This window comes from Ornithodoros turicata, chromosome 4 (genome assembly GCF_037126465.1).
Source record: "Ornithodoros turicata isolate Travis chromosome 4, ASM3712646v1, whole genome shotgun sequence".
In the NCBI taxonomy this organism is placed as follows: domain Eukaryota; kingdom Metazoa; phylum Arthropoda; class Arachnida; order Ixodida; family Argasidae; genus Ornithodoros; species Ornithodoros turicata.
Genome location: NC_088204.1, coordinates 53,535,308 through 53,561,584, shown reverse-complemented (window position 1 = coordinate 53,561,584; position 26,277 = coordinate 53,535,308). Strand labels below are relative to the sequence as shown.

General features: G+C 46.3%; 1 protein-coding gene and 1 long non-coding RNA gene across 5 annotated transcripts in view; one reads left to right on the top strand and one right to left on the bottom strand.

Moving 5' to 3' along the window:
* Nucleotides 1-11,665, top strand: part of LOC135391548 (MIF4G domain-containing protein-like) — a 50,817-nt gene extending 39,152 nt beyond the window's left edge. For all 4 annotated transcript variants that reach the window (XM_064621849.1, XM_064621850.1, XM_064621847.1 and 1 more), the window contains exons 7-8: nucleotides 5,677-5,780; nucleotides 10,254-11,665. In XM_064621849.1, coding sequence (XP_064477919.1) covers nucleotides 5,677-5,780; nucleotides 10,254-10,487 — 338 coding nt within the window. In that variant the 3' untranslated portion in view covers nucleotides 10,488-11,665. The remainder of the gene's footprint in view (nucleotides 1-5,676; nucleotides 5,781-10,253) is intronic.
* Nucleotides 1-26,277, bottom strand: part of LOC135393181 (uncharacterized) — a 294,635-nt gene that overhangs the window by 67,741 nt on the left and 200,617 nt on the right. The gene's annotated exons all lie outside the window — the stretch shown is intronic.

Below are 26,277 nucleotides of genomic sequence, written 5' to 3'. Positions count from 1 at the left end.
AATATAGTCATATAGCTTAACGAACTCTAGAAGCACACTTTTAATTTCAATACAGTAAAACCTGTGGATAACGATACCTCGTATATAGATATCCCGCGTAGAACGATGGGTTATTTTTTTACCACAAGAATTTGCATTGTTTTTATGGAGAAATGACCCGTGGATAGCAATGGCAATCGCCGTTTCGAGTACTTGTACAAAGATATCCGACAATCTTCCGCACGCATGACTTTCGCTCCACATGAACTACCGGGGAGGAGAGTGCCGGCATCTCACATGAGGCGATGCACAGGGTAATGCTTCGTGCTTTTTGCAAATGATGCAACATGATGCGGCTCACCTCGTATTTGTTCCTGAAATACAATACAAACGAAGTGCGTTCTTTCTGTCTGAAACTTCTTGAACTAGTTCAACGATTGCACCTTTCCCCTGCACGTCCCCATTCCCTTTCGGAGGCCATTAAACACATAATCAATCAATCAATCAACCTTTCGGAGGAGTGCTGACCTCGATCCACACAAGTTCCCGATTTTGCTTATTCTGGTCATGCATCCGGAAAGAACTGAAGAAACTTCACTTACAGCAGACAGACCAGACAACCATGTTTCCGATGTCATGTTTAGTAAAAGAGGCAGCCGTCTTTGATGCTCATGCATCTCTCGCCACAACAACGCGCACAAAAGGTGATCTGCAGCTACCCGCCATCACCTTAACCTTGGAGTTCTAGGAGTGGACGTACAACATCACATCGTGACGGAGTTGCCCACCATTTCTCACGTGACTTCCACAAGTAACAGTAACGGAGTAACAAGTAACGGACATACCTCTCCGCGCCCGTGAGAATCAATCCACTGCTGTCCGGGATATCTTTCTGCTACACTCATATTTCATGCGTGAAAACGCTATTCAGTGATCGGGCATTCTATCGCGATCAGAAACTGTAATTTTTCTTTCCTCTGTGTTAAACTGCTCCTTTAAAGGTGAAAACCGTGCAAAGCCACGTTTACATGAACTTGACAGGAGCAGGTTCAGTTGAACTATCGAGTTAACCCGTTCATGTGAATGGTGTCAGGTCGAGTTGACTCTGCGTTGTATCGAGTTCAGTCAACCCGACAGCAAGGGGAGGGTTAGCACGCTGGATTCGACGGGTGAAGTGCATGTAAACACAGTCGGGTCGAGTTGGCTGGACGCAAGGAACTGACTGACGTAAATAAAAATAATAACTGTGGGATCGATAGAGCCATCTCTCCATGCAGGCGGCGGCACGCTGGACCAGAAACAGCAACCGGAAGACGCTCTCACCGTGCTTGCAGCTGGGCTCGACAGATCGTCTCCAGTTGGAGCGAGTTCATGTAGATAGTGTCGGGTCGAGTTCAACTCGTCTCGACAGTCAACTCAATCTGCTCTGTCGAGTTCACGTAAACGCGGCTCAGGGGTCAACCACAGCTAAGTACGGATGACCGTTTTTTGTGCTTTAATATGGACTGCAGCGACCGGAGAAAACCTTTCGTGATCGGCAAGTAAAAAAAGCCGCGTGGATTTAAGAGTCCTGTCTCAATCCCTGTCCGCTATCACAACAATCAGCAGGCCTGGATGACCCACACGTTGTTCAAGGAGCAGCTTGAAGACTTTGACGCTCACATGCGCAGGAAACAATGGAAGGTCCTGCTACTTCTTGACAGTTGCAGTGCCCATCCATCTGAGGGCAGTGAAACTTTTTCTGACGTTGAACACCACCTCGGGACTCCAGCCGATGGACATTACTGTGAACGTGAAAGTTCTGTACAGACGTCGTGTTGTTGACAACATAATCTTCCACATAGACAGACGAAAGGTGCGTGAAGACGGGGAGGTCATGGATCTTAAAGTAACGCCTCTCATGACTGTTCAGTTTCTATATGCAGTATGGAATGAAGAGCGTCAAATGACAATAAGAAACTTGTTTCCTGAAAGGAAGCTTCGTTCCGCTTGAGGGAGATGTGCCTGCGTTTGACGCAGTCATCGATGAGGATGCTGAATCTGTTGACCACAAGACAGAATGCCTTTGGCAACAAGACATAGAGTTCTATTGGTCACAGTGCCTGTGACAGACGGGCGTCCTTAGTGTAGATGGCAACTGTGGCTTTTCGGATTCCAGGACGGTTGGCTCCAGTGATGTAGGAGGAGCCATTGAATTGGGTGGGCACATCAGGATCCATCGCAGTCTCTGAGAGCCTAAAGTCACGGTCTGAGTCTAAAGATAACATAAACCTTGCGTGTTTCCTGCTGTCTTTGTTGCTTCGTTCAAGTTGCTCCTTCCTTCCTTCTCGTTTCTTACGTCCACAGGTGGACAAAGCCGTTTTCCTTTTGACATAAGCCTTCTAATGCTAACGCATTAATAAGCGAAAGCAGAGATGTGACAGCATGAATGTTCACCACAGTTGGTAACTCCACTTGGCTCTCATCTGCCATCTTGCCCTCATGTCAAAGGTTCCCGTTCCTAGGGAGAACCATGTGTCTTAGTGACATAGCTGAGGCAGCATGTATGCATGCTTTTCTTTACCCTAGCAGGGAGTTTATACACACCTCTACTGCATGTTGCTACAAAGCCTTGGTCAAGAAACTCAGTAGCATAAAAGTGTTATCAAATCATACTCCTGCTACACGGGCACGAAAGATTACATTCAGCACTGAGTCCCTTATGTCTCTTGTCATTCGCGCAGTGCCACACCGTGAAATTTAATGACATTTGTCTGAACGGCAGTTTGCTTGGTGAGATTGCTACAACTCACTTTCAACAACATTCCTGCTCTTGCTCGCATGGTTGCACAGAGTAACAATTTTATTGCATAAAACCACTTTGTACCGCGCAGCACAAGGTTATTTTGTAATTTGAGGTCACACAACTATAAACCTCTACCCGAGAAATGTCATAATGACGTTGGTAGACAGACTGAAACCGAAACAGATCGGAAAGGGAGAGCTGGGTTCCACGAATGGGTATTTGTTCGCTGCCTCCTATTGAAAGAAAACTAGGACCGAAGGTCACGTCCCTTTCAGAGACCATCGTAATCGCCTCAAGTACTGTGGCTTTCGGGCACGACCTTGTTCGCCCCTAGCTTTGAATGTAGTTCAACTCTATCAAATCTGTGGTGCTGTCGAACAATATGACGTTATTTGTTTACGAACAGGCACAGTCGGCTTCCGTTAATTCGATCCTGACGGGAATGCGAAATTTGATCTAATTATCCGAATATCGAATTAAAGAAGAGGAGGGAAGAAAAGGAACAAGTTCAATGCTACTTTATTTGCAGAAGTAATCCGTGAGCATTTGCTGCCGCCTGCGCTTGAAGCGCGCGTCGCAGACCATACTACACAGCGCATTTATGTGGGAAAACGCCCTGTCGGCATTGTCCTCGTACAACAAATAAAGTTCAAGTCCGGCCTCAACGCCGGCCGCACTTGGTCGCTGACACTCAACAGCACTGTCAGCCAAATCGTCTTCGCTTTCGCCACCCACACAGCTGGGCACGTTGTTTACATTGCTCACAATGTCATTGTCCGTGAGCGGGCCACACACCTCAACGCTACTGTCCACTTTAACAAATTCAACAAAATTGGACTCTTCTTCTGGGCTCAGCTCGAAAGCAACCTCCACGCACTCCGATGCAGGTGAATCAACATGGGCTTGGGACGACAAAACCACACTTGTGGAAGCAATTCGATATCGTCTCCGACTGTACCATGTCCCACGCACGGGCAACCATGTGCATCGTAGTCCTTGCCGCTTTCGGCGCAGAGGATACTTCGCTGCAACACCATTTTGTGGTACAGAACTTTGAGGTTTTTTACGACTTCCTGGTCCATAGGCTGCATCGTCGACGTCACGTTGGGAGGAAAAAAAACAAGGTGCACTGCGCTCAGTCCTTGCACATCACAATGTGCACTGCAGTTGTCCATAATAATGACAACACGGCGGTTCTTCGAAGCAAACTTCCGGTCGAGCTTCATTATCCTTTCTCAGAACAATTGCGCCGTCATATAAGCTTTAGAATTTGCACTGTAGTCCACTGGGAATATCTTGATACCCTTGAAGCACCGAGGCTTGGATGCCTTCCCCAGAACTAGAAGGTGACACTTCTCAGTGCCAGATATGTTGGCGGCTACCATCAGCGTGATGCGCTCTTTGCTCCGCTTTCCCCCTACACAGGCGTCACACTTGAATGCCAATGTCATCTCGGGAAGCATCCGGTAGTAAAGAGCAGTCTCATCTGCGTTGAAAATATCTTAGGGCTTGTACATGTTCAAAATATCGCGCAAGCGATCATTTGCCCAACGCGTGCACACTTCTGGGTCGACGTCTGCACGCTCACCGCAAACAACCTTGAAGGTGAGATTGTGGCGACTTTTGAATCTTGTCAACAGGCCGTCTGAACAAACAAGGTCAGGGACATTAAGCCTTGCAGCAAATACCTTGGCCTTTTCACACACAAGTGGTCCACTGAGAGGCAAGTTTCCGATTCTCATGTCGCGGATCCATTGTAGCACTGCTTCCTTCACGTCAGGATGCGCCAATGTCCACATTCGTTTTCGATGGCGGTCGAAGTTCTCCTTGTCCCGTGATTCCAAGGTTTCTGGCTTGTTTGAGATGAAAGTGGCCAGCGTGCTCTTCATCACACCATATTTTTTGGCAATCTCCTTTCGGCTGAGGTGGCCTTTCGTGACTTCTTCGAGCACAGCCACCTTAGTGCCGATCGACAGCGCCTGATATTTCCCACGTGTTGCCATGGCCAGCTGAACATGCACGAAGATGGTGGTTCCTTCCACCAGAACGAAAGCAGCAGCGAAAGACGGGAACAAAGAAGAGAGCTGGAGAGAAAACTTTTCCTTCTCGCACGGGAGATCATGGCGCGCTTACCATTGGCTGTGCTGACACGATGCCAACATGAAATTGGCGCTCCAAAATCTGCGTTACTGCGCCCATATTGGGCTTCTTGGTGCTGTCCCGCCATCTATTGCCGGAGCTTCGAGACAAATTTTTCCCGTTGCACTCAAGGATGGTTGCAATGTGCGGTGCAACGCATGCGACGCGAGTGCCTGGTACGTGGACGAATCGGTTGAATTAAGAGATTAGACAGCGTTTACGATCGAAATAACGAGCTTTTTTACCAATACAAATATATGGGGTTTTGCCGGGACCTTCGAACTTGATCGAATTAAGCGAAAAATCGAATTATCGGGAGTCGTATTAACGGAAGTCGACTGTAGAGGTCTATTCTTTGATGAGGCTCGATGCAACAGGTGCCACCTTGTTTCTTTTGAATTGGGTGTCAGTTGGCAAATAGCTGACACCTCGTTAGCGTGCCCACATTAACGAGGCACATTGCACAAGTGAACAGAGCTGACTATGGGGGGCAACAATGACATACTTATCTGCAGTGGCGACATAAATATCTGGTAGTGGGCCCTCTGCATCTATGCTTTTGCGTTTTTTTATGTCATTTACTTTCACGTCAAGCCAGAGTATTAAACCCATTAAGACCTTAAGATGTCCTAGGTGTGGCAGCCCGCCCACCCATTCCATCACACCTTTACAGAGGACCCCAAAGTGATCCCTGATGAAATGCTATGTAGAGAGGTTGGACTGTGTACCACCTTGACCATATTTCCTATTATGACCTCTGAGTTTGTGTGCAGGAGAGACGTATCGACCTGCAAGCCGTACCCTGACACTGGTGATGCTCCTGTACGACTGCTGCCACATCATCCTTAAGCCTCCGTCTCTCTACAATGCGGCTGAGGCATGTATATTCCTTGCACTTCAACACAATGCAGTCACTGACCGATTTATTTTACTCCAAGAAATCAGATTTCTTCATTTTTTGGACAAAACTATTGTCTCTGTCAAATGCCCGCTGGGCTAACGTATTTCTACTTTTGGTATTTTGGGCCATTTCTCAAAAGAAGAGCTCGATTTTCTGTGGGCATCCGAGCTTGAGTATGTTAGGTATTCCAGACCGTACTATCTCCTTAAAACAGACAACACTGTAGAACAGAGCCTAATGTTTCAGGCTATTTTATTGGTGGCTTTGCTGAAGCAGATATGGACAGAAGTGTTCATCACAGCGGACAATGTATTGTGCAGTCGTCGGAAGTCATATACTCGTAGTTGGTGACTGTTTACTTCAACGTCAAAACCAGGTCAAAGACTGGTTATTTCAAAGTATGAGCAACAAAAGATAGCTAGGCTGCCACAACATTGACGTTTGCTGCCACACCAGCATCAGTAACAGCATCAACGCTGCCAGCAGCACTGGGAACACATTCGATGGGTCATGGGATTATAGACGATATGGAAAGTTGGTACAGTAGCCGACCGATTTTCTGGACTTGACGGTGACCAGGAAGAGGTCAGAATAATACAGCAGTCCGAAAAACCTGACGATCACTTCATTCAAAATCATCACAGCTGCAAGAAAGAAGTCTATAATGGTGCCCTGTCGCATCTGGCGCCTGCGTATCATGACGTCCGCATGCATTTGCACGAGCGTCATAGGTTCGTCGCACATATTTGACAATAGCAACAGCACGTTCACTATGCCTGTAGTCAACAGTTGTGGATGGTCAGGGAGATGGTCTGCAAAGTCTGACTCAATTTCCGGCTGCACAGTTTACCGAACAGACGTGCCCATAGTGTCGAAAGTTGACGAACAGCAACAGCACACACAAACGTAAACTTGGGAGAGACTCCCAAAAGTGCCGGCGCTGAAAGCCACAGCGCCGCCTAGAGGTACCGTTTGGAAGTTTTAGGGCAGTCTCGCCTAGGGTTCCAATTACCAGTGATGGCCAGTAGTTAACTACATGTAGTTAAACTACTAGTTAAACTACCTGATTGTAGTTAAAAAGTAGTTATCAACTAGTTGCAGAAATGTAGTGGCAACTACTAGTTAAACTACTATTTTAAGTAGTTAACTACAGTAGTTAGGTTACTGAAGGCGCCAACTACTACCGATTTTGCCGCAAGCTTTACGGCACGATTGTGCTTCCCACTTTTGCCTTGAGCTACTTGTTTGATGAGAACGGAGGTGCAGGGCAATTGTGTCGTGCATGTGTACTAAATCTTCACTTTTAATTAGAGGTGTGCGAATATTGAAATTTTCGAATACGAATATCTACAAAATTGTCCTCCGAATATCACGTCATAGGATAACGGCTTCTAAGAGTTAATTAAGTTAATTAAGCCCCGAAAACAAGCATCGCCACAGTTGTGTTTTGCTGATCCTTAGAAAAATGCCCCAAGTGCTAATGAGGAATATGTATTAATATATTGGCTTAGCATAGGGCATACATGCTTATATGCGCATGTACAGTAAAATTGTATTGTGTGCGCCAACACCATGGCCTTAGCGGCCGTTCTTGGGCACTAATAAAAATTATTATTATTATTATTAAAATTATTTTTTACAATGAAACAGTGTGCTGTTCTCATGAGGCAAGCTGAAAACCGCAAGAAAAAATGCTCATTTCAAAAATCTTTTATGAACTGTGAGCACCTGTGTTGGCATTGTAAAGTGCTGGTGAAACAGACAGAATGGAAGTAAAGAGCAATGACATGTTCAGAGTGTGGGATGATTTAGTGATGAGCACCTCAGAAGGAAAATGATGGCGGCAAGTGGTCTCTTCTTGCATTGACAATGCCTTCCGCATTTGTCGTGAAGGCGAGAAACTGCACGGTTTCACTGCCCTCACGCGTGACGTCACGCGTGAGACCATCGTTACTGATGGTAATGCATAGTTTGGAACGGCCTCATGCATTATAGCGCAGTAAAACTGCGATCCTCGACGATGATGTATGGCTGTATCACGCGTGATTGTTTCCGTGACGTTCGTGTTCAGCGCTCCCTTCATTTCACGGCGGAAACCTGCGCGCGGGCCTCAAACTTTGTCGCGACGACGGCGACACGCTTGAGTCGCGAGCAAAATCGCTCCATGAAGGTCGGGCTTAAGGCTATATATGCGTTTTGCTATCATCTGTAACAACAGTTAGCGCAGTTTCAAATGACTGCAGCGTTACTGTCGTCCTAGCTGGCGCTTTCATACGGTCGTAGAGCGCCGGAGTTGGAGAAACTATGTCGAAATATCAACACGTCCCACTCCTCGATTATCGCCGTCATCGCACGCGACCATGATTCTGTCATATATCGCTGACAACCACAAATCGAAACCGAAGAAGACGCATTCGAAACGCAGGCTTTGGCTGTGCATGCAATTGGACGCTGAACAGCGGTGTCCAGCTCAACGTCAACAAAATTTCGATATTTAACCGTAATTTCACCGAACTGTAGGCCCCATACGAATGTTCAGCGTTCACTAGAAATCCACTAAAGCCGCGACAGTGCTGACGATAGTATGAAACGTACCGCGGTCTCGGGTTTCGCTGGGGCGGACTCTAAAATGGCGACTGCACACAACTGCATACTAGTTTCGGTTTCGGTTACCGAACGTACAGCGACGCATTCGCAAACGAGCGTACCTCGGAAGCTCCGCGCGTCGCTTTGCAGCTGTTCTACTATGCATATTCGTCGCTGCAACGTATAAATTCCAGTGCGCAGCCCGAAACAGCTTCGGAATAAGCTGCTGTGATATGCGAAAAAAATATCGAATATTCGAACTTTTACGAATATTCGAAACCTTCGAATATCAAATTTTCGAATACGATACGAATCGAATATCGCAAATATTCGATTCGTATTCGAATATTCGCACACCTCTACTTTTAATGCTCGTCTAGTAAAGCCTCATATGCTGTGAAATAATTCTGCAACTTAGTTTATAGCGTAGGCACAGAAAGAATCCCGCCGCAAGGTTTGTATTTGACGATCGTCGCAATGGGTTGAGCCAAAGTTTATTATTGCTTGCCATTCACATTTAGGTGTCCAAGAACACTACAAGGGATTGGTGTTGGTGGACAACGTTAAGTAGTTATAGATGTAGTTAAACTACATTGCAGTAGTTAAAAAAGTAGTTTTAACTACTCCCCTGAAAAGTAGTTGAACTACTAGTTAAACTACTCAATCACAAAGTAGTTAGTAGTCATAGTTAAACTACTGTAGAAGTAGTTAGTGGCCATCACTGCCAATTACCAATCCAATTCATGTGCGCAGTGCAAAAATAGAAGTGTTTGTGCATCTCCGCAAGTGATTTAGTCCGTAAAATTGAGCATTCAGATTTCGATCTCACCGGAAAAACAGTCGCAAAATGTATTAATCCTATGGCGAAGATCACTGTTCCCCGTGGGAGTTCAAATAATTGGTGTCCAAAAAATCGGTCAGCTGTACTGATTCACTGTACTGACCTCTTTTCTCATATTCTGCTACAAACAGGGAACTAACTACTACATGACTGCAGGTCACACTGTATATCCTTGCAGGTTTGAGAAACTGTGTTGAGGACCAGCATCCTGACGTGGATTTGACAAAGATTTTTGTTACAAGTAGGGTCAAACACAGGCATTATCTTCTCGTTATTATGACCGCATCACATGACCTTTAGATTACTCCCGGGAGAGGCTACCACGTACCTCGCTCGGAGAGTGACATGCGTTAAAGTAGGGCTTCAAGGTTTGGGATGACCCCTGAAATCGTTGACGCCGTATTTATACTCGTATCGCTTTTCGAACCACCGAAGTGCTTAGAAAGGCGGTGACCATGGGACCCGGTTACATTGTGCTGCTGACGTCACGTTAGGATGGCTGGAATAAAGCAGAAGATGTCTGATTTGGCAGACGACATGTAGAGCGGAGTTACTCGAAGAAGGCAAGCGAAGCCCGACAGGTTTCTCTTCTTTTCATTATTTTTTATTTTTTGGAATAGCAGACTGGACCTGTGGCTGATCTTTCCTTTTTTCTTTAATAAACCATTATATCTCCCCTACAGGTTGCCTAGGTGTTTTTTTGAACAAAGAATTGACATTGATAACGTATTCACGATTGACGATTGTCCATCTAGAAAAATTAATTACTGAAAATTGTTCGAAGCAGACATTGTTAACAGATTTTTCAGATAATAAATGGTACTTACGTAGGCTTTTGTTGTGCGTAGCGGTCTGTCCGGTCCGCGGAGGGAACATTTCTCGTTAATATGACAGTTCGCGTTATGATGAAAATCCGCTGGAACGGGAGTGGTCGTAACAACGAGGGTTCACTGTATACACTTTTGACCCATGCATTGTACTGTGCTTTGTGAACATGGCAAAACAAACAGCCTTCTTTGCAGATGGAGTGCCTACGTTCCGTGTTGACCATCTCCGGGAAGCTATTGGAGCGGGAATCTGGACAGCGCATGCTGATGCTTGTGTCAGCCATGCGCAATGCTTTTTTGCTGCCCACACTGGCAGCACAGATTCGCAAGACCTTGCTGGAACTGATTGAGCTGCATGCCAGCGGGTGGCAGTTCAGCCTGCCCCAACGCGCCTACCACTTTCCCTATACCAGCATCGAACGAACATAGACGCACTGCAGGTGGCGGCAATATTGTTCTAGTCCCTGTTTCATCTGTCAGCTCAGATGAAGTTGGCTTTAATTTTCCACAACTTAAGGATGGTAATGCCTGCTGGAAGCATTGTGTAGGCTCATTCTCAAGGTGACAATCTGGGGGCCTTTCCATACTCACTGTAATGCACTAGGAAGAGTGCTTCGGAAGCTGGTGGTACAGCTTTGTTTCACCTACAACTGGGCCACTCACAAAATTGGGCACTAGTTTTCATGTGGCATACGACTCTATGCAAGTTCCAGGTGCTCTGGAGAGCACCGAGATGGCTTTTTGGACGCTTTTGTACTACGCATCGTGGCAGCTAGCAATTATTTGTTAAGCAAGTTAGCAATTATTTGTTAGTATAACCAACCTTTCTTGCAACAGCGTACTGCTTTGAACACACTTTAGTGCTGTACAGCAACGAGTTTTGTATCTGTAGTGCTCCCTCTTTCATTAAGATCACAGACAATTTTGCAGTCGTGCTGTGGATAATGAAAAGAGGCCTGCGTGTGCACGTCTGAATGATTTGCGACGGCTGTGTTAACAGTTTGCTACAAAGCACAAGCTCATTTTATTCAGTGTTCGAAGCAGTATGTTGCTGCAAGCATGTGTGTATGTGCGGCTTCAGTGTTCCTTGGTCAGTTTGTTTTCCTATTGCGTAGCAAAGCCATACATTTTTGTCGGTGCTGCAAGTTTTAAAATAATTCAAAACTGTGATAAAAAATGGTACCACATTTCTCATTTTACTCCAGAGATTTTTTTCTTCTAGTAATAATGACAAGATAGTCAAAGATAGTCCTAACTGCCCTAGTCATTTTTGTAGCAACTATTAACTTTTCAATGTGCAAGCTGCATTCTGTGGTGTGTGTATACGTACGTATCCACACGCGTACATGTACACACATCAAACCCTCTCAAAGTTTGCAAAAGTTTGTAGCATAGCAGTTACGAGGTTCGAGTCTAACACGGTAGAACTTTTGCAGAAACATACAGCAATAATCTATACATACTCTCGAGCTACTGCTACTTTGAGACAACTACAGTGCCAATATAAGTGCAGTCATTCATAGAGTTAGATATTTATGAGGACATTGTTGGTACTATTTAACATTTTGTATTTGAACCGAATAAACTCCTCATAGAAGACTAGCAAATCGTCTGTTGTGTTGCATTTCTCTTTCATGAGTAGGGCTAATAGTGTATTCACTGAAACTGCTCTAGAGTTGTGCAGGTACCAAACGTACAGGGAACACATTCTCCATAGGCCACGTACTCGAATTTGGCTTTTACACAAATTTCCGCGACATCAATCCATGCTGTTGATGCCCACACTGTGAAGATCTGGATACGTTGCTACCGCAGCCGGGGTACAGTATTCGATTTTGAAAGTCTTCACTTTCAACCACTCCTCCATTCACCAGTAGCAGCAGTTGGTACCTTAGTGACTTCGGCATCTTCAATGTGCGCGTGGCATAGGTGCTGTGGTGCCTTAGGAATCTGTTAGTGCACTGGCCTATAAAGTGGATCAATGTGAGTTGATCTCTACCAACAGCACCCCCATCCCTCTGTCATATCACGGGCCCTCCCTGTACAAAATACACTGCCAAGTGGATACGCATCCTATACTGTCCAATCCCGCTTTGCCCCATCTACCAGGACCATCACGATCTCTTACGTCGTGGGAATTGCTCCTGAATGGTAGCTCCCACGCTGCGACTCATGCCCTCTCATGAGACCACAGTGGCATCGGTTCCCTGGTCTAAGGTTTGGCTGGCCAATGTGGGCCCAAGCGTTGGTCTGTATAGCCAGTTTAGCCGTCCTTTTACAGATGTATATACTTTATATACAGGGTGTTTCATTTAACGAAACCAACTGCACAGTATTACTAGTAGCCTAAGGTCTTTCTGAGTATTTTTGTGCCGCAATTAATTAGTGGAAATTAATTTTATAACTTTCTAGTTACGAGGATTACAATGAAGATCTCAGTTGTGAAGTTGTAGGCGCTGCCATAAAAAAATAGCAATAAGCCATTTAAATTTAAATTTGCGATGGGTGTAACACGAGAGGAAGGAAGCTGCCATAAAAAAAATAAACTGTGTTCAAAATTAAGCTTTCACTAGCACTTTATAAATAGGCGAACAAAAGCAAAACTGGTGCTATTTTTCTGTTCCTTGAGTAAGAAACAGGTGCTACATAATTAGCAGCACCTGCCCAAGTGAAAAAACGTCCTTGGCCCAAGGTCGGCTGAGAGGAGTTGGCCAACTAAGCCAACCTTGGCCCAAGCTAAGACAACATGGTTGGGCCGAGCTTGGGGATTGACAATGGCCTGAGACTGGCCATCCATTGGCCACCAATATAGGGCCAATCTTTCTGGCCAACCTGGCCAACGCTGACCCATATATGGCACTATCACGGCCCAGTGAGAAATTTTGCATGACAACGCTGCTTCCCAGCGGGAAAAGCAATATTGGCGAAACACTGGGCCGACGTCTGCTTCCAACCTAAAAGTTGCCGGGCCCAGCTTGCAAAAAAAGCTTGGGCCGAGGTTGGGATTGACAATGGCCTCACTCGGGCCGACTTAGCCGGCACAAGCTCGGGCCAATGTACAGGGCCCACCTGACAGATGCAGGGCCGATGTCTGGCCAATAAGGAACCAAGCTTGGGTACTGATTGCGTAAACGTGGGCCCTAGAATGGCCTATGGAACAACACCTGTGCATGGGCCAACCACGACCCGTTGCAAAAAAATGCATGACCGAACTCACTCAATTCTCTCGCGGGGTAGGGTAATGGTGTAGGGGGAGAATCGTAAAAGCTCGCAATGTGCCCGAGATCACTAGAATCAAACAGGTCAGTATAAAGAAAAGAAATTGCATTTCTTTCCTGAGGAAGAACAGCAGATACTATACATAGGTTTGTCTTGCGAGCTTCCACAAATTCGAGAGTCCTGCTCGCGTGTGAGTCAAAATGAAGGGTGAGGTGTCTAAGTTTAATTTGATGCGTACACAAACAACACTGAAATGAGGAATTGCTTGTCGTATTAGCTCACCATGAACATAATGTCTCTGTTTCTTACTGCTTTTGGTTTGAGACAATCACTTGGCCAATCGAAAGTGGAACTTATGTAGTGCTACACCATTCCGCGTTCCCTCTCTCCGAGGCAACATACCGAGATTGAACCAAGCTTGGCAAGAGCTTGGCTATAGTGCTTGGCCAACGAGCTCGTTTCTTGCTACAGATCTGCCCTGGCCGACGGCTTGCCAAACCTCGCTTTGCCTATCACAACGCAACTTATAGAGGACGTTAGAGGACCCTTTCTCTCTTTTCATATGGCGTATATGGCTCTTCTGTGACACCCAAGCAAGCAATGACCGATGGCCGAAGGTCGGATGACAGTTGGCCAACGACTCTTTCGGCCATCCAACGTTGGCGCAGCGTTGCGTAGTGATAGGCAGAGTGAGGATAGGAAAGCCGTCGGCCAGGGTACAGATCCGTATCAAGAAACGAGCTCGTTGGTCAAGCACTTGCCGAAGCTTTGATCAATCTCGCCTGAGGGAGAGGGAAACGTAGAATGGTCTAGCGCTGCATAACTTCGACTTTCGATGGACCAAGGGAATTTCTCAAAACTAAAGCAGTAAGAAACAGAAGCATTACCTTCATAGCGAGTTAATACGACAAGCAATTCATCATTTCAGTGTCGTTTGTGTACGCGCCAAATTAAACTGAGACACGTCTCACCCTTCATTTTGACACACACGCGAACAGGTCTCGAATTTGGGGAAGCTCGCTAGACATGTTATGTATAGTATCTGTTTTTCCTCAGGAAACGTTGTGGGAAATATGAGCAACAAACAAATAATGGTGTATCATTACCTTACGCCGCGAGAAAATTGAGTCTGAAAATAAGGGACGCCGCAGGAATGCTTTGGTCTGTATCTTGGCACAAGCTTGGCATAACGTAGGCTGGCCAATGCTTGGCAAATTGTTGGCTAACGTACAGATCTGTATCAAGAAACAAGCTTGTTGGCCGATGATGTACCAAGCAAGGCCAGGTAGGCCAGCCTAGCTTGGCCTAACCTAGCTTTGTTTGTTGCTTGGGCAGTTTCAACGATACAACAGAGTCTACGTGCGTGTCTCAATCTTAGGTATTATGTGCATCCCCGAGAAGTGATTGAAATCGTCATAAAGAGACATCATTGGCCACTTACCTTCCCAATTAAAATTGACCGACGGCCGACTCTCGGCAGAAAGTCGGGGACCAGTTGGCAGCCAACTAAGTCGGCCAGCCAGTCATGTTCTAACTTCTGGCCAACGTTAACTGCCAACTACGTCGGCGAGGACCTGGCCAATGACGTTGGCCTAACCGCCCGTGCCGACGGGACGCCACCGTAGCTTGCCGTCAGTCGGTTACCGAACTCATCTTCACGTAGTACCAGGGTAAGTGGCCAATGATATCTCTTTATGACGATTTCAATCAGTTCTCGGGGGTGCACATATTACCTAAGATTGAGACAGTCACGTAGACTCTAGCTGTTGTAGTCGTTGAAACTGTCACAAAAGAGCCATATACGCCATATGAAAAAGGAGAAAGGGTCCTCTAACGTCCTCTATATGTTGCATTGCGATAGGCAGAGCGAAGTTTGGCAAGCCGTCGGCCAGGGCAGATCTGTAGCAAGAAACGAGCTCGTTGGCCAAGCACGGCTCGGTTCGCCAGCCAAGCTCGTGCCAAGCTTGGTTCAATCTCGGTATGTTGCCTCGGGGAAAGCGAACGCGGAATGGTGTAGCACCGCATAAGTTCAACTTTCGATTGGCCAAGTGATTGTCTCAAACCAAAAGCAGTAAGAAACAGAGACATTATCTTCATGGTGAGCTAATACTACATACAAGCAATTCCTCATTTCAGTGTTGTTTGTGTACGCATCAAATTAAACTTAGACACCTCACCCTTCATTTTGACTCACACGCGAGCAGGACTCTCGAATTTGTGGAAGCTCGCAAGACAAACCTATGTATAGTATCTGCTGTTCTTCCTCAGGAAAGAAATGCAATTTCTTTTCTTTATACTGACCTGTTTGATTCTAGTGATCTCGGGCACATTGCGAGCTTTTACGATTCTCCCCCTACACCATTACCCTACCCCGCGAGAAAATTGAGTGAGTTCGGTCATGCATTTTTTTGCAACGGGTCGTGGTTGGCCCATGCACAGGTGTTGTTCCATAGGCCATTCTAGGGCCCACGTTTACGCAATCAGTACCCAAGCTTGGTTCCTTATTGGCCAGACATCGGCCCTGCATCTGTCAGGTGGGCCCTGTACATTGGCCCGAGCTTGTGCCGGCTAAGTCGGCCCGAGTGAGGCCATTGTCAATCCCAGCCTTGGCCCAAGCTTTTTTTGCAAGCTGGGTCCGACAACTTTTAGGTTGGAAGCAGACGTCGGCCCAGTGTTTTGCCAATATTGCTTTTCCCGCTGGGAAGTAGCGTTGTCATGCAAAATTTCTCACTGGGCCGTGATATGGGTCAGCGTTGGCCAGGTTGGCCCTATGTTGGTGGCCAATGGATGGCCAGTCTCAGGCCATTGTCAATCACCAAGCTCGGCCCAACCATGCTGTCTTAGCTTGGGCCAAGGTTGGCTTACTTGGCCAACTCCTCTCAGCCGACCTTGGGAAAAAAACGTTTTTTTCACTTGGGTTGGTACTACGTGAAGATGAGTTCGGTAACCGACTGACAGCAAGCCACGGTGGCGTCCCGTCGGCACGGGCTGTTGGTCCAACGTCATTGGCCAGGTCCTCGCCGAAGTAGTCGGCAGCTAACGTTGGCCAGACGTTAGAACATGACTGGCTGGCCGACTTAGTTGGCTGCCAACTGGTCCCCGACTTTCTGCCGAGAGTCGGCCGTCGGCCAATTTCAATTGGGACTCGTGCACCAGCGCTTCCTTCCTCTCGTGTTACACCCATCGAAACGAAGCAGTGACTCCCAATCCTGCATGACTTTTGCGACTTGAGCACCCTTTTCCCCGTTCCTACAGTCGAAGAATTCGACAGGATCCTGAAACCACATGATTCACACAAGCGGGATGTGGAGGTAGAGTGACTGGGAGTTCCCGCGATGGCCGAAATTGAAGCAATCTGGCAGATACAGGGGGTGAGAGAAAAAATTGTGGGCGTGCTGATACGTCACGCTTCGGAGATATGATTGCGACGGACGGAGGAGTTCGCGTTTTGGAATGTTGTGGTAAAGGCAGTGTTTCAATGCCTTTCGATTCCTTCTTGGGATAATCGGGAGATAATTTTCTTCAGGGGATAAGGAATATCTCTGGTTCTGCTACATCGGTTCTGCGCGAAATCCCCTAATTAAAGAGGTTAATTAATGAATTTTAGGTAATTGGTGACCTTGTAGATACATACTTTCTTCGAGAGGGTGTTCGCCTAGCCATATATAACTCAAACGTATCTGAATATAGTCCAATTGCCGGGAGTAGACATCTTTACTAGTTAGAACCGCACCGGCTTTCAACAAACATAACAAAATACAGTTAACGTTTCGGGTCCCATTCGGTTCCCATCATCAGAATGACGCTGTCCTGGTCGTCACCGGGTATTTACGTAGAAGAGGAGCGTAGCATTCTGGGAGGGGGCCTGGTTGTCGATTGATAGCTTCTTTTGTTTTCTTGATGTGCCATGACTCCAGCTGTCTCCTCACCCCCCATTTGTTCTTTTTCGCCAGAATGCATGGGTTGTCAAGGTCTAACACGTGTCCTGTTTTGCGCGCGTGTTCACACAGTTCTGTTGGGTTTGTTGCTGATTTCTCGATATCTTTCTTGTGTTCCTTCATTCTTGTTCGTGTCTTCCTTCCTGTTTCTCCGATGTACACGGCAGGGCAATCTTGACAAGATACCTTGTATACAACGCCTCGTTCTTCTTCCGGTGGTGTTCTGTCCTTGGGGTGGCTTAGTACGTTCCTCAGTGTTGTCGTGGGCTTAAATGCAGTTTTAATGTTCACCTGGGAGAGCACCCGTCTAATTGGTTCTGACACACCCTTCAGGTAGGGGATGGTAACGTACATGGGTCTTTCTTGACTACTTTCCGCCTGTTCCGGGCGTGTATTCATCATTCGGTGGTATGTACCACAGATAAATTGCTCGGGGTATGCCCTTCTTCGTAGATCCGCTTTGGCCTTTGTTATTTCTTCATGTCTTGTCTGATGATCTGAAGGGATCTTCATGGCACGTGAAAGCAGGGAACGAACAACCGATCGCTTGTGTTCAAGAGGGTGCCGCGAACCATAATGCAGGACCTGACCTGTGTCGCACGGTTTTCTGTAAACCGAGGTCTTCAAGTTTCCGCACGGGTCTCTTTGCACGAGGACATCCAAAAAGGCGATCTTTTTCTCTTTCTCCTCCTCGCACGTGAACTGGATGTTAGGATGAATGCTGTTCAGCTTGTCAAAGAATGTGTTGGTGAAATTCTTCTTAATAATCACAAATGTGTCGTCAACATAACGTCTGTAAAAGGTGATAAATTGTCCTGCGTCCTCTAAGGCCTTGTCTTCAACAAACTCCATGACTAAGTTGGCAATGGTCGTTGAAATTGGGCTGCCCATGGGGCATCCGTCGGTTTGTTTAAAGAACCTGTTCTTGAATTGGAAGAAGGTTTGTCCGAGGCATAACTTTAAAAGTTCTAAAATGTCTTCAACTGAAAGATCAGTGCGGTCTTCTAAGTCAACGTCAGCTCTCAGCTTCGTTCGAACTGCGGACAGAGCTACGTCAATGGGCACGTTTGTAAACAGGGAGATGACATCAAAAGACATCATGACGTCGCCATCGTCTATGCGGATGTCACGGATGAGCTCACAAAATTCCGCAGAGTTCTTCACCGACCGGTCGTTCTTGTACATTAAAGGTGCCAACAGTTCAGCCAGGAACTTAGACACGTTATAGGACGGTGCACCTATGAAAGACACAATGGGGCGCAGAGGACAATTGTTCTTGTGAACTTTCGGTAGGCCATATATCTTCGGTGTCGCTCCGTCGGAGGTGAAAAGTTTCCAGTACAGACTGTCCGTAATTACTTTCTTAGTTCTGAGTTTCCTGAGCGCGGCAACAATCTTTCTCTCAGATGCAGCTGTTGGGTCACCCGATAGTTCGCTGAAATGGGAGAGGTCTTGAAGGATGGACTCCATCTTGCTGTCGTAATCGTCACGATTCAGTATCACAGTCGCTTTGCCTTTATCGGCGGGCAAAATAACAATTGTTTCGTCGTTGCGAAGGTCTTTCAGAGCATTCTGTTCAGCTTTTGTGATGTTTTTAGGCGGAAGGTTTGCGTTCTGTAGTATTCCGATTACTTTGTTCCTCGCCGCTATGGCTGCTGTTTTATCTTTGACTTGCCGCAGTCTGTCTTCTACTTCCGACACAATCTCGCTAACAGGTATGCTTCGGGGAATGATGGCGTAGTTCATACCTTTAGTTAGCACGGAGGTGTGGTCGTCGTCCAGTCGTTTAGAAGAGAGGTTGATCACAGTTGTACTGTCGTCCAGTCCGGAATATTTCGGGCAAAGCACACTAAGCTTGTGCTGGTGTGCTGCTGATCGCCGTTTGTGTTCAAGTAGCTCCGCTTCCTTACGTGCGATGATGATCCTGCTGAAGTCGTTTATATCCAAAACCCGTTGGATGTTCCTTTCAGCGGCGTGAAGTTGTTTCCTCGTCTTGAAGATGATTTCTTTGTTTTCTTGAGTGCGGGCCCTCAGGCAATTCCTTTCGTAAGATTTGGCCAGGCGTCGTCCGTATGCTGTGTCCACCAGAGGTTTGCAACGGAGAGCAGGTGGGACCACATGCTGGTTCAGACACACTTGATTGAAGCGAAGATGGCACTGGAATCTGATCACTTTGGTCGCTAGGTTAAGGTATCGACGAGCAGCGGCCAGGGCAGCGTCTCCGTACGTATCTCGAACGTATCTGAATATAGTCCAATTGCCGGGAGTAGACATCTTTACTAGTTAGAACCGGAACCGGCTTTCAACAAACATAACAAAATACAGTTAACGTTTCGGGTCCCATTCGGGTCCCATCATCAGAATGACGCTGTCCTGGTCGTCACCGGGTATTTACGTAGAAGAGGAGCGTAGCATTCTGGGAGGGGGCCTGGTTGTCGATTGATAGCTTCTTTTGTTTTCTTGATGTGCCATGACTCCAGCTGTCTCCTCACCCCCCATTTGTTCTTTTTCGCCAGAATGCATGGGTTGTCAAGGTCTAACACGTGTCCTGTTTTGCGCGCGTGTTCACACAGTTCTGTTGGGTTTGTTGCTGATTTCTCGATATCTTTCTTGTGTTCCTTCATTCTTGTTCGTGCCTTCCTTCCTGTTTCTCCGATGTACACGGCAGGGCAATCTTGACAAGATACCTTGTATACAACGCCTCGTTCTTCTTCCGGTGGTGTTCTGTCCTTGGGGTGGCTTAGTACGTTCCTCAGTGTTGTCGTGGGCTTAAATGCAGTTTTAATGTTCACCTGGGAGAGCACCCGTCTAATTGGTTCTGACACACCCTTCAGGTAGGGGATGGTAACGTACATGGGTCTTTCTTGACTACTTTCCGCCTGTTCCGGGCGTGTATTCATCATTCGGTGGTATGTATCACAGATAAATTGCTCGGGGTATGCCCTTCTTCGTAGATCCGCTTTGGCCTTTGTTATTTCTTCATGTCTTGTCTGATGATCTGAAGGGATCTTCATGGCACGTGAAAGCAGGGAACGAACAACCGATCGCTTGTGTTCAAGAGGGTGCCCCGAACCATAATGCAGGACCTGACCTGTGTCGCACGGTTTTCTGTAAACCGAGGTCTTCAAGTTTCCGCACGGGTCTCTTTGCACGAGGACATCCAAAAAGGCGATCTTTTTCTCTTTCTCCTCCTCGCACGTGAACTGGATGTTAGGATGAATGCTGTTCAGCTTGTCAAAGAATGTGTTGGTGAAATTCTTCTTAATAATCACAAATGTGTCGTCAACATAACGTCTGTAAAAGGTGATGAATTGTCCTGCGTCCTCTAAGGCCTTGTCTTCAACAAACTCCATGACTAAGTTGGCAATGGTCGTTGAAATTGGGCTGCCCATGGGGCATCCGTCGGTTTGTTTAAAGAACCTGTTCTTGAATTGGAAGAAGGTTTGTCCGAGGCATAACTTTAAAAGTTCTAAAATGTCTTCAACTGAAAGATCAGTGCGGTCTTCTAAGTCAACGTCAGCTCTCAGCTTCGTTCGAACTGCGGACAGAGCTACGTCAATGGGCACGTTTGTAAACAGGGAGATGACATCAAAAGACATCATGACGTCGCCATCGTCTATGCGGACGTCACGGATGAGCTCACAAAATTCCGCAGAGTTCTTCACCGACCGGTCGTTCTTGTACATTAAAGGTGCCAACAGTTCAGCCAGGAACTTAGACACGTTATAGGACGGTGCACCTATGAAGGACACAATGGGGCGCAGAGGACAATTGTTCTTGTGAACTTTCGGTAGGCCATATATCTTCGGTGTCGCTCCGTCGGAGGTGAAAAGTTTCCAGTACAGACTGTCCGTAATTACTTTCTTAGTTCTGAGTTTCCTGAGCGCGGCAACAATCTTTCTCTCAGATGCAGCTGTTGGGTCACCCGATAGTTCGCTGAAATGGGAGAGGTCTTGAAGGATGGACTCCATCTTGCTGTCGTAATCGTCACGATTCAGTATCACAGTCGCTTTGCCTTTATCGGTGGGCAAAATAACAATTGTTTCGTCGTTGCGAAGGTCTTTCCGAGCATTCTGTTCAACTTTTGTGATGTTTTTAGGCGGAAGGTTTGCGTTCTGTAGTATTCCGATTACTTTGTTCCTCGCCGCTATGGCTGCTGTTTTATCTTTGACTTGCCTCTCTCCCCTTTCTTTCTCTTTCTCGTTTGACAAGCAAAAGTCGGGGTGTACTATGTATTTGTCGCGAACATCGTACTAGAGGTAGTAGAAGGTGAGATCCTGTTTAGACAGAAAGTCACATCCTGTAGGAACACTGTCTCTTTTATACCTTCGTCGTAGAAGCAATGGTTTTTGCTTACGATTTCAGAACAGGGTTTATACACTATGTCACTGCTCTCTCCCTTTCCCGGCTTTTTGCGATGCAACAAGCTTTCTATTTCACAGTTGATATATAATCAGAATGAATCAGCCGGACTAGAAAGCATGGTACGGTTTCTAGTCCAGCTGACTCATTCTGATTATATATCAACTGTGAAACAGAATTTCAGGATCATTTTTGTGTATTGGTCTTCATATTCTTTAAGATTATTGAAAGGGGGAGAGCAGTGACACGCAGTCCCGCGAAAAGGCGGGAAAGGGGGAGAGCAGTGACACAGTGTAGATACCTTGTTTCGTTTTCCCCTTTGGTACCCGTACCAAAGGGGAAAACAAAAACAGGTCCAGCAGAGTAGACTCTTCCTACTGGCTGAGGTGAGCGTCTCTCAAAACGAGGGCGCATTCTCAGAGCAACAGTTCTTAGTGTTCGCTCCATGCTGAGCAGTGACCTGTACTTTGTTTTCATGGACGCCACCCCAGAGCAGCCAAGTTCGCAAAGTACATCATGACTGATAAAGAGAGAGAGAGAGAACTTTCATAACTTTTGTGCTCAGGAGGAGATATCCTCCTAACAAATCCGCCCAAATTTTGGAAGATAGCTTCAGCAGAACCAACAATACCAAAGGGGGTGAAGTCCGGGCCACTCCGTGAACGCTGGTAAATCTGCGGCGGCCCTCCTGGTGCTGGGGGTCACTATGCGTTCGAATGTGAGGTGCCCTTTTATGCTGACATGGCATGCCGAGACTGGGAGGTGACCCGGGTTCGAATCTCGGAGGAAGCTGTGCTGTCTGAGGCTGGGCTTTCCTCGTACACTTTATGACAAATGTCAGCACAGTTGCCTATGAAGTCGGTCCAGAACGTCGCCCCCCCCCCCCCCCGCCCGAGCAGCATGTTCCGCCAGATAGGCAGGCAGATCGCTCGGAAGTATCCATCACCTTTTATGCTACGCAGACAGTGTATACCGTCCTATTTTGATACAGCATTCAGGGTTACCCCCGTAATTTCACTAATCTTCATCATTTCCAGAAAGACATCGTCGCGCTGTTATCAGGTATCATGATACATGCCGAGCGCGGCTGCTATTTCCGTCATCTTCGTTCTTAAGGAAAAGTTTGTTTTCTGGGTCCGCTGCAAACGAAGCTGTTCCATAATTTATAGTCTTTTTCTTCAGAAATGCGGCATTGTTATCTGACTACTCGCACTTTCACTCGTTCAGCTGGTGAATATTCGGAAAGAAGGACGGTATGATGATTGCAGATTTTATCTTGTCGTTCTTACTTCCAACTTTAGCGACTCTCTTCCATTGCTGGCTATTGAATACTGGCATTCAACAAACCAGCTATATATAAAGAAATTTTATTGGCCTTATATGATGGTGTGTACAATTAAAAAAAAGCGCGAGATGTACACATACAGGCTGTACGGGCTAAAACAATGAGTGGGTTCCCCAAACACACTTCCTTCGGTTCTTACATGGAGTCTCATTTCTTGAAAATAGCGAGCAACAAGCAGTAGTTATGATGTGACTGTGAACAGCAGGTATTATGATTATAGATATATAGATTAGACTTATAGATTGTGCACGCGCTGCGAGCGAACGCCCAACGCATTATATATGCGATAGCGCGATATGCGAAATAGCGCCATCTGTCGAGTGCGCCGCTCCCGACCGCCAAGGCTAAGGCAGATCTCTCACGAGCTGCAGCGCGGCTTGAGGGGATTCCGCTAAAGAGGAATCCACGGCCGCGATTTTTGAAGCACGGCTTCTCGGTGGAGTACAGAACATTTCGGCGGAATGTACGAATGACAAACTGTTCAGAACTCTAGTCTCAGCAGCAGAAATAGTCCTACAGTTTTGCGGTCGATTCCATTTTCAGCGAGATCTCACACGGCATTTATCATCGACGTTCGGCATTTGCATTTACTTTGTTTTCTGTAATACTTCACTTTTTAGTTTTAGCTGATATTGTGATGGTAAGATTAAATGAGATACTGGTCTTATAAAAGGGAATATTTTGATGCAGGAGTTTTTCATACCATTTGCCGCACTGTGCCGAACAATCTCTTCCTTAACGTTTTGAGATTCTGGTAACCACGCCACGGTTGTAGTGCTGCTGCATTTCGTAGTTGTGATATATAATTAGACTATATAGTGCTAGGTTTCAGATTTAGATGTTGGAAGGTATCTGGTTCTATCATTGCTGCTTGCTCTCCTTAAGCCACGACTTGACCTGTTTGTCGAGCATGTGACTTCATGACCAACATTTATTTGTTATTTAATAAAAAAATTTGATCAACATAAATGCCATGATTCTGAACCTGTAATAAGAGTGGTTTTATCCAGGTAGTTCAACTACAAGAAGTGATCTTCCTTAACACACACACAAACACAAATAAGATTTAAAAGCAAATATTCATAGATTATGTCCTACTCTCGCGTTCTGGCCTATTTAGTGGCTCGACTAATTTCTTTTCTTACTTTCCCTTGTGCACGAGAAACTGGAACACAGTAGAGAACACATGTAGAGACCGCAAATTATTGTGCACCTGCTTATTTGGAGTTAGGATGTACGTCAAGAGAGCCCACTAGGTACATATGCAAAACAATATTCCAATCTATCACATTTGACAATTCACCTGCGGGTTATGATATAATTCACCATAAGTTCAGTGATTTTACAAAAAGAGTCAAATCAGGATCACTCATATCAAATTATGAGTCTGCCTCTCAGGTTCTGCATCAGTGGTACGTAAACGAGCGGTAAATGTCTGATTCTAAAGTGACTGCACTCGTATTAATTCTGAATGATCGAGAATGTTAAGCTTTACTCGTTAAGCTTTAGTCTGGTCCGATAGTAGCCTCAACTACAGGATACTATTTCAGGTTTTTTCTTCATGTCATTTTCTTCCTAGTGCTCAGTTACAGCAATTCATGAATACGCACCCTTTTGTCGTTTTATTCCTGTCTGCTAGTACAGCAGTGCGGTGACACCTTCATCATTACTGAATAACATTGTGTTTTGTTCTTCAGAGTTTCGACATACGCAGTCCTTTTCACGACAAAAAGTTGTGGTAATCAGACGATTCTTTACTAAGCAGAACGAAAAGCTTGCAGTGTCTTTTACACTATGCTGCCGGCTGCTGCCTTGCTGCACAACAAACTTTTACTAAGGCAGTGGTACACGAGGCGCATACACATATGATGACAACAGAAGCCCTTTTCAGCTACCACTATTCAGTCAAACTTACTCAGGGGCAACGCAAACCGTGTACACGGAACAGCGGGGCCATGCTTTCCAAGCATCGCCTCGACGAAAATGGCGCGAGCGCGTTTTCGCTAACGGGCAAGAGAGGGCGCTTCATTTCGCATATCTCCTATTCGAAGGGTTCCCCGAAGCGCAAATGTCCCTCAAGTCTGAGCGAGAATACGGCGATAAGCACAGACCGACCACTGTTGCATCGCTTATGATCATTGTTGTACGCAACAAATTATCAATTGCAAGAGAGTGAGAGATAACCTCAGCAAGCAACGACCTTGCACTGAGCTGGTGATGCTCTTGATAAACCACCCATCGACACTGTTCCGTTTTTCGGCCGGTGCGATGCGATCCTCTGAATTTCACGGAAAGGGCACGTGATACGAAACAGAAGAGTACCTCGCCCAAGCAGCACAATGTACTGAAAGTCGAGTGCAATGGGGGTGGACGGGTAGGTGGAAGACCTTGAACGGACTGGTGAAACTAAAGACCATTGATAAGACACATACCGTCCACCCCTATTGCACTCGACTTTCGGTACATTGTGCTGCTTGGGCGGATCCCCACAAAAATCCTTCCGCAAGGCGCGCAGCGAGCTTCAGGGCATCCATGTAAACAATCGCACGTGGTCGAGTGCCAAGGCCGCGACCAAGCGCTCCCATGCATTGGATAGGCCGGTAAGCACACCAGTCATTCTAGGATTCCACGTCAAGAGATCCAACGGGTCAAGAGATCCATCGAGTCAAGAGATGGATATCTTGACCCGTTGGATCTCTTGACTCGTCTGAGGGTTCGCCAGGCCTGGATCTTTTGATCCCTTTCTGTTACGTCGTTAACTCTAACATCGCTAAGCAGAAATTACTGGTATCGAAATACGAGGGACTCGTTTTACGTGCGGTATAAATAGAATACAAATGCAGGTGGCAAATCAATATCTCATTTTTATTGACTAAGTTACTTACTTTACTTAGTTACTTACATCCCCATATACGTCATCATGTAATCTCTCTCTCTCTCTCTCTACTTAGTTTGTAACACATAGCGCAGTCAAAGCAAAGCCGGCAGTTCTCTTGTGTCATTTGTGCCATGTCATTTGTGTTAAAAACAGGTGGTTGCATTGTAAGATCAGCCTGTTTGTAACACAGGATTTATAGGAGTGTTGTCATTTTTTTTTTTTTTTTTTGACAACGCTTCGTGTTAGAGATTACTTTTACAGTTAGCGTGGGCTACGTACACTCACGTTGGGTGTGCCGGCTGCTGTTTCAAACACGTTGATTATTCAAACACCTCTCGTATCACATCAGTATCGTAGTCGAAGAGCCTTGTCGCTGTTATGGACAGACGTTCTACATGGCGGAACCGCCTGATCGTGGACTCTCTCAGGGTACGAAAGATAGCTTCATATGCCTGAGCATGTTTTTTTTTTGTGTGT